We start from the raw sequence: 13328 nt of genomic DNA on the forward strand, positions 1-13328 counted from the left end.
ATTGTGTTTCAGAGAATTTAATCTGCAAGTTGCTTTGACGCCTGAAATGATCCTGAAATGAGAAGATTCCAGATAAAAAGCTCTGATTAATTTCCACGCTGATTGCAAATATTAAACAAACAAAAAAAGGCCACACAGATATTTAAAAGAAAGGGATGTACACTAATGTGTTAGTATTTTTTTTTCTTGTAAAACAACTATCAAATAAACAGAACTTGACACATTTGTGATTACATCCTTTAACTTTTTTTTTTGGGGGGGGGGGGGGGTTCCAGCAGACAGTATATACAGTATAAAGTGTGTCTGTACCCTAAAGTGCAACATTTCAATTTCCTCTATTGCATCCATGTAATTGCATCCATAATCTAGTACTCTAAAAGGCTTATTTGTGTACCATACTGTAATACTTAAAACCCTGCTAATATAGAAGCTAATGCAGAACTTTTACTTGTAATTGTTATTTTTACATTGTGGTATTGTCTTAAGTAAGGGATCTAAGAGCTGTTTCCACCACTACTTCTGGGGTCCAATCACAGTCACAGTAAATCAAAACCATGCTGACAAAGCTCTGTTGTGACTGCAGCAACAATGACAGAAAAATACCAACCATTTTTTCAGTTCTAATTTAAAATAACCAGATATAGAAATGCTGAAAACGCTTTGACCGGGTCAAGAGTCCCATACACATGTGTTCCAAACCAGGGGAAATACAAATATACAATGACATTGTAAAATACAATGAGTGGCCAGAAGGTTGTGATGTTTCAGAGAGGTATTGATTCAACTGTATGGTCATTTATGGAGGTTGTAGATTGGAGTGCTGTTGAATAGTGAATATAGTGGATTGTTAGAAGATCGTGTAAACGTTTGGGATATCTCCGCGCCCAATATGTGCTTGTTTTGGCTTGTTAAAGATACAAATGAATTGGTTTAGCCCTTAAAGTTATTCATGCAGATCACAATATTACAACTATAGGTTCTGTTTGAAATATATATATATATATATATGTATGTATGTGTGTGTGTGTGTGTGTGTGTGTGTGTGTGTGTGTGTGTGTGTGTGTGTCAGCTTGTCTCCAGGGCGGCTCCTTCTCTATAAATTGCTTGATCCGAACCTGCTGCTGACATTTGTTTTGGGATCTCTTTGACGATCTGTTTACTGCACGGAGCCGTACGGACGACAAACATGAGGAACGTCGGGTGGAATATTCTGGTTTTATCGTTTGCCTTACTTGCTTCAGGTAATTAAACGAAAAATCCACACTTCGAAGATTGTGATTGTTGTTGATTTATATTTAAACTTTTGTTGTCAGCTCAAGTACCGAAGGAATGTTTGGCTCCACCGGAGTACCCGTACACCAGACTAAGGGGAGAGCCGGAGAAATATTCCAGCACGCGGACGTTCAGCAGCGGGAAGAAGGTGTATTATGACTGCGCCGAGGACTTGACTCCATCCAGAGGGAGCCCATCTGTGCAGTGTGTTGATGGAAAATGGACCAAACTGACCCTAAAATGCGAAAGTAAGTAGGCCTATCTGGTTCACTTATTCGCTATCCAGTTCGGTAATAAAGGTTAAGAGACGGTATGTTGTTTTCACGTTTCTGTGAGCCATTCTCAGCGTTTAGGCTATTTAAAGAACTAGGGGACTTCAGACTGCTTTCCCCTAGCGGCCATGGGGGAAATCACTGGTGGTTTTGGGTGCCAACTTAAAATTTAAGGAGAATCAACATAACATTAGGGCTCTAAATGCCTAGAAAAATGCTTTAGAATAAAAAATAAATAAAAGCATGATAATTATGCAGCTTTCATTTTAGATTTGTCTTAAATCAATACTCGTGCACCAAAATGATTCATTTGTAGCCTTTAATCGGGCAAAAAGGCCAACGTTAAACTATTGAGTATTAAGTCCCTTTTTTTCTGTCTTGGAAGTTTGCTGACCTCCAAGTTGAAAAGCACCTGATTCAGCAGCATCCTGCTGAAAGATGCACCCTTTTTCCAATCCTGTATATTAACAGTTGTTTTTGTGGCCGTGTGAGCTCAGTTGGTAGAGCAGGCGCACATATGTAGAGGTTTACTCTAGAGGAAATAAAGTCCTCAAATGCCCCCAAAAAATAAGAGTTGTCGGTTCCTGTAAGTGTCCCGTTCACAGGCTATGAAGAGACCGATCCTTTAAACCTAAACTAACCTACTTGTTATCATTACTAGATAACATTAATATTTGGAGACGAGTGTCTTTAAAAATCCCCAATACTGACTACCATTTACATTCAGTCTTTCTGGTGTTTGCTGTTGGATTGTATCGGATTGTAGGAGGTTTTGCCCAGATCCTCTACCAAAACGAACTGTGTTTGGCATGTAGGCATTACAGCAGCTTAGGTGGGTTGTTTTGCAATGTGGTGAAATAAAGGCATCCGTCTTGTTTCCCCCTTACCTTGTAAATCACATTTTACCTTACTCTCTCCCTCCCTTATTTCTGACAGAGAAATATTGTGGCAATGCCGGTGAGCTACTCAATGGAGAGTTCTATTATGAAGGGAATTCATTCGTCGGGGAGAAAGTTTATGCTGTATGCAATGAGGGGTGAGTTTTAAACCTGAAAGAAATCCTGTAAAACTTGACCAGAATAAGCCTCAGATTGAGTGACTATACAGTATATCCCCACGCTGATAGATACACTGTGAAAGGACTCAACTACATGATCTGCAAGAAGTCTGGCTGGACCGGTGAATTCCCGTCTTGTGAAGGTGAGCAATAGGGCATCCTTAACAGATACAACATCTGAGAGCCATTCATATTCTTTACACACTGGTTGCTGCACCTTAAGAGCTTTAAAGTGGGTGGGGTGTCAAGAATGAGCAACTAGTCTGAATGTGACGCACAATGGAGGCGTTTTAATCCCTTAATTAATTTAAATGTATTTTCCATTATGTGAATAAAGGTGACAAAAGATTTGATTGTGTTCAATGTAAGGTCATATTAGTCATGTTTTGTATGTGTCCAGAGCTAAATCTATCCACTAGCACAACATGGCAGAACTACTTGCAGATAATGGGCCTCATTCACCAATATCTTAAGTGGTGTGTGGGTGTTTTTTTTTCCTTAAATTCTTTTTTTAAAGTTCCTAAGAAAAGTCTACGTCTGATTTAATGACGTGTTCTCAAACAGCAGAATTGTTCACAGGTGTGTCTTAGAATGAATCCCAATGTCTTCGTAACTTGAAAGCTCGTGCCCGTTGGTCCTATTTAGCATAGGTAAACGCCCCGTTAATTCCCATAAAAGGGCATGAGATGGCAGGGCCGTCTGCACACTTAGAGAAATGTCGAAACACGTGGTAAAGACTGTGGAGGCTTTGACTCCAAAAAGCAAAACTTTAGTAATTCTGAAGTGGAGGTACTGCTGCAAGAAGTTACTGTAGATTTCCACTGGATGTGGAACGGCTCCGCTGCGGAACGGCTGCGTGCTCCGCCATCCGTCAATACCTAGTAGGTCCGGATTTGTTGCGGCACGGCTGCGTCCATGACTGACAGCTGTAGTCACGAGGACGGAGTAGTGACGCAGACGCTCCGCAGTCAGTGGAAATACACACATTGACTTTAATGGAAACCTAATGACTCCGTCGACGTTCCGCAGCCGTTACGCATCCAGTGGAAATTGCCGGTTAGCGAAAAACGAGGCATCATATTTAGTAGCGTCGGCAGTGGATACAAGCAGCAAATAAAACGATGCATGGAATACAATTACTCATGCAGTGAACGCTGTATTCAGAGAAGGGCGCAGAACTGATGAAGTGTATATAGGCCTAGCACAATTCATACACCATACAATTCAAAGTGCTTTACGAATGAGCAGCAGTAAGTGTAGTGCGTATTTATTAAAACAATGTGTCAAATTGTAACACAATTATAAAGACATTAATTTAAATTCGAACGGCTGAAAACTGTATAACTACTTATTTTGGGCAAACATGTCGGCTCTAAATTGTGCTGTAAGAGTGCTCTTGAGTGTGCATAGATTATGTTCTTACCGAAGAACAAATCCCAAATAGAAAACATTGGTGAATGCCAGAATATTAGTGAAAACTGCGTAAGTGGGGTATAAGAACGATTGGTGAATGAGGCCCATTGTTTTCATCAGAAAGTGCCAAATCTATCTGAAGGAAACTAAATCACCTGTTAACATGAATCTCTTCAGAGGAGGAGACCACCTGCTCCACCCCTGCAGTGGCCAACTCTGTGAGCAGTGCTGGAGGTGTTTCTGTATACCGGGTGGGAGACGACGTGATCTTCACCTGCAGTCAGGGTTTCCAGCTGGATGGAGCTCAGCGGGTCACTTGTGGTCCTGGTGGCGTGTGGCACCCTCAACCCCCTCGGTGCCTGCCTTCACATGATAAAACTGAGTCACCCGATGTAGAAAGTGAGTTGGTATTTCTACTGGATAATCAGTTGTGGTTTTGGGCAGAAGCTCAAACTGCCATCTCGGTTTATTTAAAAAGGAGGGGGTAAAACTTTTTGGTATCTAAACTGACAAGTTACTCTGTTCAGCAGGGGGATGCGGTGTGCCAGTAAACAACCACAACTCCAAGGCCCACCTCGCTGACAAGTACATCCAAAGGACATCTTTCGCTTCTGGTGAAAGAGTCCATTATGTGTGTGCGGTTGGATACATTCAAGCAGGCGGCAGCAGATATTGCAGGTGTATCAAGGGAAAGTGGACACCACTGCGGCTGAAATGTGAACGTAAGGGCTTTTATAATCCTTCGTCTTTTGTTTCAGGCTTTATTAAAGGGGTGATAGAATGATTATATAGGGTATTTTACACTGTTCCTTAAGGTCTGCTAATAGGGTATGTAACATGGGTTGGGTTGAAAATTGCCCGAATGCTATTTTATTAGGCCCTTGAAGTGCCCATATTATGAAAAAACACTTTTTCTGGGATTTGGGGTGTTCTTTTGTGTTGAAAAAAAAATCCATCCATGCTGTTTTGAGTGAGATACAGTTTCTGAATGTGTCCTGCCTTCAGTCTCCGGTGAGCTGTTCAAAATCGGCATGGCTTGTGACGTCACAAGCCGAAACGAGCTGGCTAAGCGTTGCCTTGTAGCGTTAGCATGCTAATGCTAGCATGCTACCTCGTTCTCCATAGCAAAGCACTGCTACAACACAAGTTAACCATAATCTACAAAAGAACTACTTACATGTGCACCCTCATTTAGAAGTCTCCCAGCTAATCCTGCCTTGTAACTGACCAAAGTTGGAGAAACAGCCTTTCTTTTACTGTCTATGGAGCTAGCTAGCTGACATGATCTACATCTGAGCTACTGCGCATGTGCGAGTGCAATCAAAGATTGTACAGAAGAGGTCTTGCTCTGTAGCTAAAACAGAGACCAGGTGAAAAGAGGATCTGCAGCAGTGAGAGAGCTGTGCAGTACAACAAAATATGGTGTTTTTTGAAAATGAAACCATGTAAACCTATTCTGGTACAACCTTAAAATACAAGTATGAACCTGAAAATGAGCATAATATGGGCACTTTAACTACCCTGTGAATATAGCTCTATTTGGAACAAGAGCTTTTCTTCCAAATATGGTTTGCTCATGAATATTTAGATGAGCTGTGCGCTGATTGGTTTGAGCAAACCACATAGAAACACATTGGAGACGACAGCAGGTCTCATATTTAAGACACTGCAAAGTTACACATTGTCAGGCTATTTCGTTATTAAATTCACTTGAGACTTTTTTAGCGAGAAATCAACTATATAAAGCTCAAATATGGGTGGTTTTACAAAAATTGATGGCTAATTGCAAATTTGGTAAGACTTGTCGGACTTTAGCTAGGAGCTCCACACATTCTGACGAGAAAGCGGCAACCTCCATACCCAGTGAAAGTCACCAGTTTCCCTGGGTACTGGAATACTCGGGGCTCCGGAGCTGGCTGGCTGGCAGCTGCCGGCATAACTAGAGGTAGCTATATTTATAGTTTGAATTTCGTCACGCCACTTGTATAACATCTACCCCAAGGTCTTATAAAGCCAACAATGGTGTCTGATTTCAATTTAATGCATTTTTGTGAATTTGAGGAATTCTAAGAGGAGGCTAGCTAGCTCTCATTGATAGAGCTCCATCCAGCCACAGGCTCTATCAATGAGACTCACGGACAAGAGGCGTTTATGTCCCCGATCGTTTGTTTAAATAACTCAACACATTATAATTACACACATTATAGGAACCTGTGGTAAGAGATTGCTGGCGTAACAAGTACGCTGACCGCGCTCACTCACACACACCGGCCATTTAGCAGGAAGAGGGGAGCTGCAGGCCCTGGAGCTCTGTCAGGGATGTGGTGTTTGGTAGTCCATTAACCCCAAAAAACGGTGACTTTGCGGGGGTATGGAGTGCCGTGGGCTGCCAGCCATGATGGAGCTCCATCTACCTCACAGCAGGCCGGGGTCTGTGAAGGAAGGCAGGCCGGGCGGCGAGGCAGCAACACAGGCAGCACCGGCCGCTGATCTCCGACACACAGTCGGACAAAATTTGCAATTAACCATCAATTTTCGTAAAACAGCCCATATTTGACCTCTACATAGTTGATTTCTCGCATAAAAAAAAAAGTCTCAGAAGTGAATTTAGTGGTAAAATAGCAGATGAACAATGTATACAATTTCTGAGATCTACGCGACCTATTCAGAAGACTACCTGACCTCAGATCAGTGGTGTAGCCTATGTAAATGTTTGGGCGTGACAAAGATTGAGACTAGAGCCAGATGAGGAGGAGCCGCCGAGTTGACGTCAACCAGGCGGCTCGTTGAGATTTGCCCGTTTTCAGAGACAGTTTCAAATTGTGAGATTTGCAGAGGAAAGAGGTGTCAATGGGATTTTGAGGTTCTATGTATGTCCTAGTTATCCACTAAACTGTCATTATTCAACTATGACAAGGTAAAATCGGTTTTGCATTCTAGCACCCCTTTTAATGTGTTTCTACATTATTGTAGAGCTGGTCCATATGGAAAAAATCTAATATCACGATATTGTTGACCAAATACCTAGATATCAATATTGCGGCGACATTGTAGGGCTGACAATTGGGCTTACAAAAAAATGTACACACTGAGATTTTTGATAAATCATCATTAATGTGTAATAGAATAACTGGGTAAAGGCAAATAATAGGAAAGCTAGAACAGTCTGGTAAGTTCAAGAAATTACATCACTTTACTGTAATGCAGCCGTTAAAACCAAGGACAGATAACACTTTTGTTTGTCATATTACGATATCCAAAATCTAAAACGATATCTAGCCTCATATCACAATATTGATATATTGCCCAGCCCTACATTATTGCAGATCTTAGTTACTGCTAACAATTTTCCATAGCATGAATACTGTGACTCTAATTTTAAATGTTTGAAACGATGCATATGTAATTTCCCATGCATAAAGGGATATTTATAAAATGTGCGGTGAATATGCGTACCTCATGCATTAACCAGGCAAAAGATGTAGCCGTAGAGTAAAGCCTTTTTTTTTTTTTTTTTTTTTAATGACCCACTATAGCCTACTATATGACTTTTTGACATGACTTTTCTGGCATACTATACTATGGCTTTTTATCACTTTTTCAGGCATACTATAACTTTATAATGGGTGTCCAACATAGTATACTTTGACTCTTTAATGGCTTTTTGACATACTATACTCATACTATACAATTATTTATGACTTACTATAAAATAACTTGACTTACTATAAAATGACTGACTTGCTACACAATGAATTTTATTGCATACTGAATTACTTTTATTGCATACTAAATGACTTGGTACAGTGTCAGCATAAAATGCTAACTTTTTCATTGCATACTGTGACTTTTAGACATTTTTCTGATTTTCATGACAGACTTCACTATGACTATAACCTACTTTACAATGACTTCATTACCTGCTATGACTGCATAACCTACTATACTTTATAACCTACAATACTGACTTGTCACTTGTTGTGACATACTATAAATACCGGTGTCATAGTATGTCATAGTAGGACATTTATGTGGCATACTGTTTAATTACAAAGATGAAAATAATGCACATTTGTCTTTGTGCGTGGCTCTTTTGAAGAACCCATTCCTACAACAGATGTACTGTATTACAGTGGCTTGCATATGTTTACACACCCATGCTAAAGTTGACTTAAAAAGAGGAATAAAACATCTTTTGGAAATTGGTCTTAATGCCTTCATTAAAAAAATTAGGAAGAATCCGACCTTTAAGGACACCGATTTTCTTTGAATAATGTATCATAAATAAATGTTCTTCCTTAAAATACAGGGGGCATAAGTAAGTACACCCCTATGTTAAATTCCCATAGAGGCAGGCAGGTTTTTATTTTTAAAGGCCAGTTATTTCATGGATCCAGGATACTATGCATCCTGATAAAGTTCCCTTGGCCTTTGGAATTAAAATGGCTCCACATCATCACATAACCTTCACCATACCTAGAGATTGGCATGGGGTACTTTCCATAAAATCATCTCAATGGAAATCAAACCAGTTATTAGGCTAACTGAAATAAAACCATGCCAATCTCTAGGTATGGTGAACGGTATGTGATGATGTGGGGCTATTTAAATTCCAAAGGCCAAGGGAACTTTATCAGGATGCACAGTATCCTGGATCCATGAAATAACTAGCCTTTAAAATCTGCCTGCCTCTATGGGAATTTAACATAGGAAGAACATTTATTTATTGACAATACATTAGTCACTCACAAAGAAAATTGGTGTCCTTTTTTAAAGGTTGGATTTTTCCTAATTTTAATTAAGGCATTAAGATCAGTTTCCAAAAGAGATTTTTTTTGTTTTAAATTCCTCTTTAGTCAACTTTAGCATGGGTGTGTAAACTTGTGCAAGCCACTGTATGTAATCTTTGATGCTCTGTATATAAATCTAAAATATTTGTTACGGTCATAATGAGCATTAAACTTTTAAGCGTGTTATCCTTTAAAGGAAAGCCATGTGGCTCTGCAGGAGAGATTATAAACGGACAGTTTACATATACTGGAGTGGAGTTTGGAGACACTGCTACAGCTGTCTGTGATGAGGGGTAAGGAAAATTCCTTTTATACTGCACTGATTTCTTGCATACTACACTATATATTTAAAATATTTTGCATTCTTCATCTCTGAAACTGACTTTTGATTCATCCTTTCATCAGGTATAATCTTGTAGGACAGGCAACCAGAAACTGCATGAGCCAAGGCTGGGATGGACGTGTTCCTGCCTGTGAAGGTACAGTCAACGACTATACTGTAATTTTGTCTTAGCCTTTAATTTTCCTTCCTCTTTAGCTGTGCCAAACACTGCTGTATCTCTTCCAGCTGTGGTGTGTGCCGAGCCTCCAAGAGAGACAAATGCAGAGATCCGCAGCTCTCAGGAGCCACCTTACACATACAGGAGTGCTATTAGCTATCATTGTCGTGTGGGAACCCTTATTGGACAAAGGCACATTTCGTGCACCGAGAACGGGACATGGAGTGATCCTGCACCTACGTGCAAAGGTCCTTGATACTATAGTAACACAGCACTTTTTTAATCTTCATACAACTTTTATTTGCTTTTTGACATGATAGAATTTAAAAATTGACTTCTATGTCCTCACAGAAATAACATGTCCATCTCCGAATGTGCCCAACGCCTACTGGACAGGAGCTCAGGCCAAGCTGTACCAAGACAGGGACACTATATCCATCGAGTGTAACCTGGGCTACAAAAAGATCGGCCCGAGCACGGTTACCTGTGGTGGTGATGGCCGATGGTTCCCTGGCCTCCCCAAATGTACACGTAAGTAATCAATTCTTTGTTTTGTTTTTGCTTTACTTGATATTAATGTTACAACACTTTAAACTTGTGATCACATTATTTCAGCTCGTCGCCGCAACTAGGGGAGCTAGTAAGCTAGTTGAAATGTAAAACTACAATATTCAACCTGAAACTGCAGTCACTGGAGGATGAAAATGATGGTCTCAAGCTTAACGGTCTTCCTTTCTACAATATTTCTCCTATATTCCACCTTTTTAATAATGCACTATAGAAATTTATATTTTCATAAAACTTGTATATTCATTATACAGACATTAAAATGTTTGAAATGACGCTGAATACACATTATACAGACATTAAAATATGTTTTGAAATGAAGCTGAAGTACAGTATGTTTATTTTGATAAGTGTTTTGGGCAGTAACAAGTACAAACTTGTTTCATTGACCTCTGTACATAGATTAAACAGTTGATAATGTCATGTATATCATCTCTATAGACTAAACGGTGAGTGAGCATTTCATGAACAAACAAGCTACAAGAAAATAAGAACACCAATTCCATTCATTTAAAAAGACAATACAAAATCCAGACATTTCTTTACATGAGCAATAACAATTCAAGTGCAAATATCATTATCAACTCTATGATACATCATAGCAAACTGTCATTAAAAGGCAACAATTAATAAAAAGTGTATCAGGTTGCAGGAAAGATTGGTGGGAGGGGGAATTTTGGGACACGAGGGCCGAGTGAGCACACTGGGATGCTGCCTGTTGGCATCTATTACATGGATATAATCTGATGCTGTATAAGAGGGTCGGATAGGAGTTCTTCATGGCGTGGCACAGAATTGCCCTCAAGTTTGACAATGTGGTCAACTTCCCTTGTCATCCTAAAGTTTGGGTACTTTTAAAATGATATGATATGACGTGTCCATGTCACTTTGTATACACCAGTGGGGACAAAATGTACTCCCCGAAAATCGTTGTTATATCGGAATAGCGTTGACACTTAATTTATTTATAAAGGGTTGAACATACAGGTTAAGGGGTTGGGATTAACATTGTGACAATGCAGTCATCTGTTCCAATTTGACTGCAGTGGTGGTGACAATGACTTTGAAGGAATAGTCCCTAAATTTTAAGAAATGTATTCACTTTGTTACCGAGTCCTTCCTGGAGTCTTTGTGTTGCTTGGCATCAAGCAGAGACTCCAGGTGACATTTTTGCATTGTTACTGATTAAATGAACAAGATGTAATGCTTTTAGAGGTGCCGGTATGTGGATTTTGTTACCTTTGGCCAGAGCTAGGCTAGCTGTTTCCAGTCTTTGTGCTAAACTAACTGTTCAGAACAGTGGGATCAATCTCGTAATTCCTCAGTAAGAAAGTGAATAAGTATTTCCCAAATGTCGAACAACTCCTTTAACTTGGCAGATCCTAACAAGGTGTGATGTATTAGAACTGAAGTTGAACCATTTCACCCTGGTTTGGTCGCTGTTTTGAAATCAAAGTATTTTTTACACACCTAATACTTTTAAATTACATTTCTTGACAGACTTTACATTTTCTTTCTCTGAATAAGAGCATAGTGACTGATAAATATTTTATACAAATATTTTATACAATGAGTCTTGACAAGAATGCAGCCTAAACACACAGGCTGGGTCACAATAGGGTGTAAAAAGTAAGATGTTTTCATTCATTGCACTTGTACTAAAAGGTTAGGATGGTGGGCTCTAAATTTAGTGCACAAAACAAAGTGACCCGGCCTTTCTGTGGCGGTCTTTGGAAGAGCGGTCATTATTGGGACAGAACAAAATGTGAGAGGTGTTTTAAGGGGGTACTGGGTCTTTGGATTTGAGACGGGTGGGGCGGAAAGTGATTTTTAGGGATCCTGCTTGAGAAATTTAGGATTAAAGAATTCAACCCTCGTCTAATTTTCATTATTTACAAGATTGAAATAAAAACACAACTGGTAGTCCACATACAGTAAGTTGATAATGTCACATTGCCTGTGTGTAAGATCTAAAGTATTGGAGATGTGGAGATTCCTTGTTTTTAACCTAGAGACTATTATTGTGTAGAGTATATCAGACAACATGAAGATTGAAGAATTAAAGTGACCTTTTTAAAAAGAAGCAGCAAACATAATGTCCCTCAAAGACATTCCTCTCTCTGAGACATGTTCCCATAGACATCACATTATCTCATTTCTGTAGCTCACAAATGTCCACTATGTTCCTGGAATGACAACCACCTGTTTGTATTTGCTTGAAGTTGACTTAAAAAAAGAGAAACAGAAATTATCTGAAGGTTGGAAAACACTGCTACAGTCTAGACGGGCGTAACAAAACAGATTAACTGTTTTAACAGTAAAACCATTGGAAACTGCTCTAAGAGCTCAAATAAAGTAAGGCTTTGAATGACCTGGAATGCAGCTGTGACATGACTTTGAACCGCTTCTCCTTGAGGACAGCACACAGACACTGAATATGGAACTAGGGTTACACAACACTTACAGTCCTACTTAATTGTAGGAGTTGAAAACAGACTGCTCATTTAAGCAAAAACAATAACAAGCTCTAACCGCGCACACAACACGCCACTCCTGTCTGAAATTTGCGTTTCTATTGTTTTTGGTGGTTTCATTACACAACAGAAACCAAACCTACTCACATATTCTACATCCCCTGCTAAATGCTTGAGCTAGGGATTACAGGCCTGTGCTAAATGGAAACTGACAAAAAAAACCCTAAACCACCAATTTTTAGTATTTCTCAGGTCTGCATAGTGTTTATTGTCAAAGCCTATGGAAAATACGAGGGTAAACACACTAGTATGTCTTTTTAAGTCCTGTGAGAGTTGCGGGATATGGCCTGTAAGGTGAAGGGGGGGAGGTGTCGGGGATCACGATCCGGTACTTCGGCGGCTGTGTGAGCTTTACTTGTATGGTCGCAGAAAAGCTGAGACTTTGCTGCTTATGAGGCGTATGAAGGAGCGGGGAAGCATCTCGTTGGACTCCCGAGTGGTGTACTTAAAGTAGTTGTTTGGGTGAGCCAGCACATCAAAAAGAGTTTTAATCAGTTTTTTATCCTGTAGGGAAGAATAAACTGGTGTAAATGCATATCTTAATAACATGTACATTTGAAGCTATTGCACAATGCTGGGAAACAAATTACACACCTATATGACAGCATTGGCAAATATTTTCAAAATTGACAAAGTGGCTGACTCATGCAAGTACTGGTGTTTCTTAGCAACAGCTTTGTTTAGCCGAACACAGGTACGGCTTATTGGTTAACAGTCGCCTCTCCCAGGTGGTCTTATGTACCAACAAAACGCCAAGCCGGACATCAACACAGTAAGACGTAAAACTGCTAACCTTGAGGATTTCTTGATGGTTTTCTGAGGCATAGAGTCTTCCATCTCGCACTATGTCCTCTACGAGCTGTTCATAGTCCTCTGAATTTATAAAAACAACACAAGTAGTTACTACTAGTCACGTCATGAAA

The 13328-nt window shown here is 39.8% G+C and overlaps 2 protein-coding genes across 5 annotated transcripts in view; one reads left to right on the forward strand and one right to left on the reverse strand.

Annotated features, from left to right (window-relative positions):
* Positions 1-1111: 1111 nt before the first annotated feature.
* LOC144521133 (complement component receptor 1-like protein) lies at positions 1112-10192 on the forward strand. 2 transcript variants are annotated; one of them, XM_078255475.1, is made up of 11 exons: positions 1112-1241; positions 1314-1520; positions 2481-2580; positions 2671-2744; positions 4192-4413; positions 4545-4736; positions 9001-9097; positions 9210-9283; positions 9373-9552; positions 9656-9835; positions 9920-10192. In XM_078255475.1, exons 1-11 carry the CDS (start codon positions 1187-1189, stop codon positions 9934-9936), a joined length of 1398 nt encoding a protein of 465 aa, XP_078111601.1. In that variant the 5' UTR covers positions 1112-1186; the 3' UTR covers positions 9937-10192. The 2 variants fall into 2 exon arrangements, with proteins under 2 accessions (XP_078111601.1, XP_078111600.1); XM_078255474.1 differs by having other exon boundaries at positions 1113-1241; positions 4542-4736.
* A 1506-nt stretch (positions 10193-11698) lies between these two features.
* scube3 (signal peptide, CUB domain, EGF-like 3) overlaps positions 11699-13328 on the reverse strand; it is a 78896-nt gene continuing 77266 nt past the window's right edge. For all 3 annotated transcript variants that reach the window (XM_078255471.1, XM_078255473.1, XM_078255472.1), the window contains 2 exons: positions 13199-13278; positions 11699-12909 (listed from right to left, as the gene is read on the reverse strand). In XM_078255471.1, the coding sequence (XP_078111597.1) occupies positions 12757-12909; positions 13199-13278 (233 nt within the window). In that variant the 3' untranslated portion in view covers positions 11699-12756. The remainder of the gene's footprint in view (positions 12910-13198; positions 13279-13328) is intronic.

The sequence above is a fragment of the Sander vitreus genome, chromosome 7 (assembly GCF_031162955.1).
Source record: "Sander vitreus isolate 19-12246 chromosome 7, sanVit1, whole genome shotgun sequence".
NCBI lineage: Eukaryota > Metazoa > Chordata > Actinopteri > Perciformes > Percidae > Sander > Sander vitreus.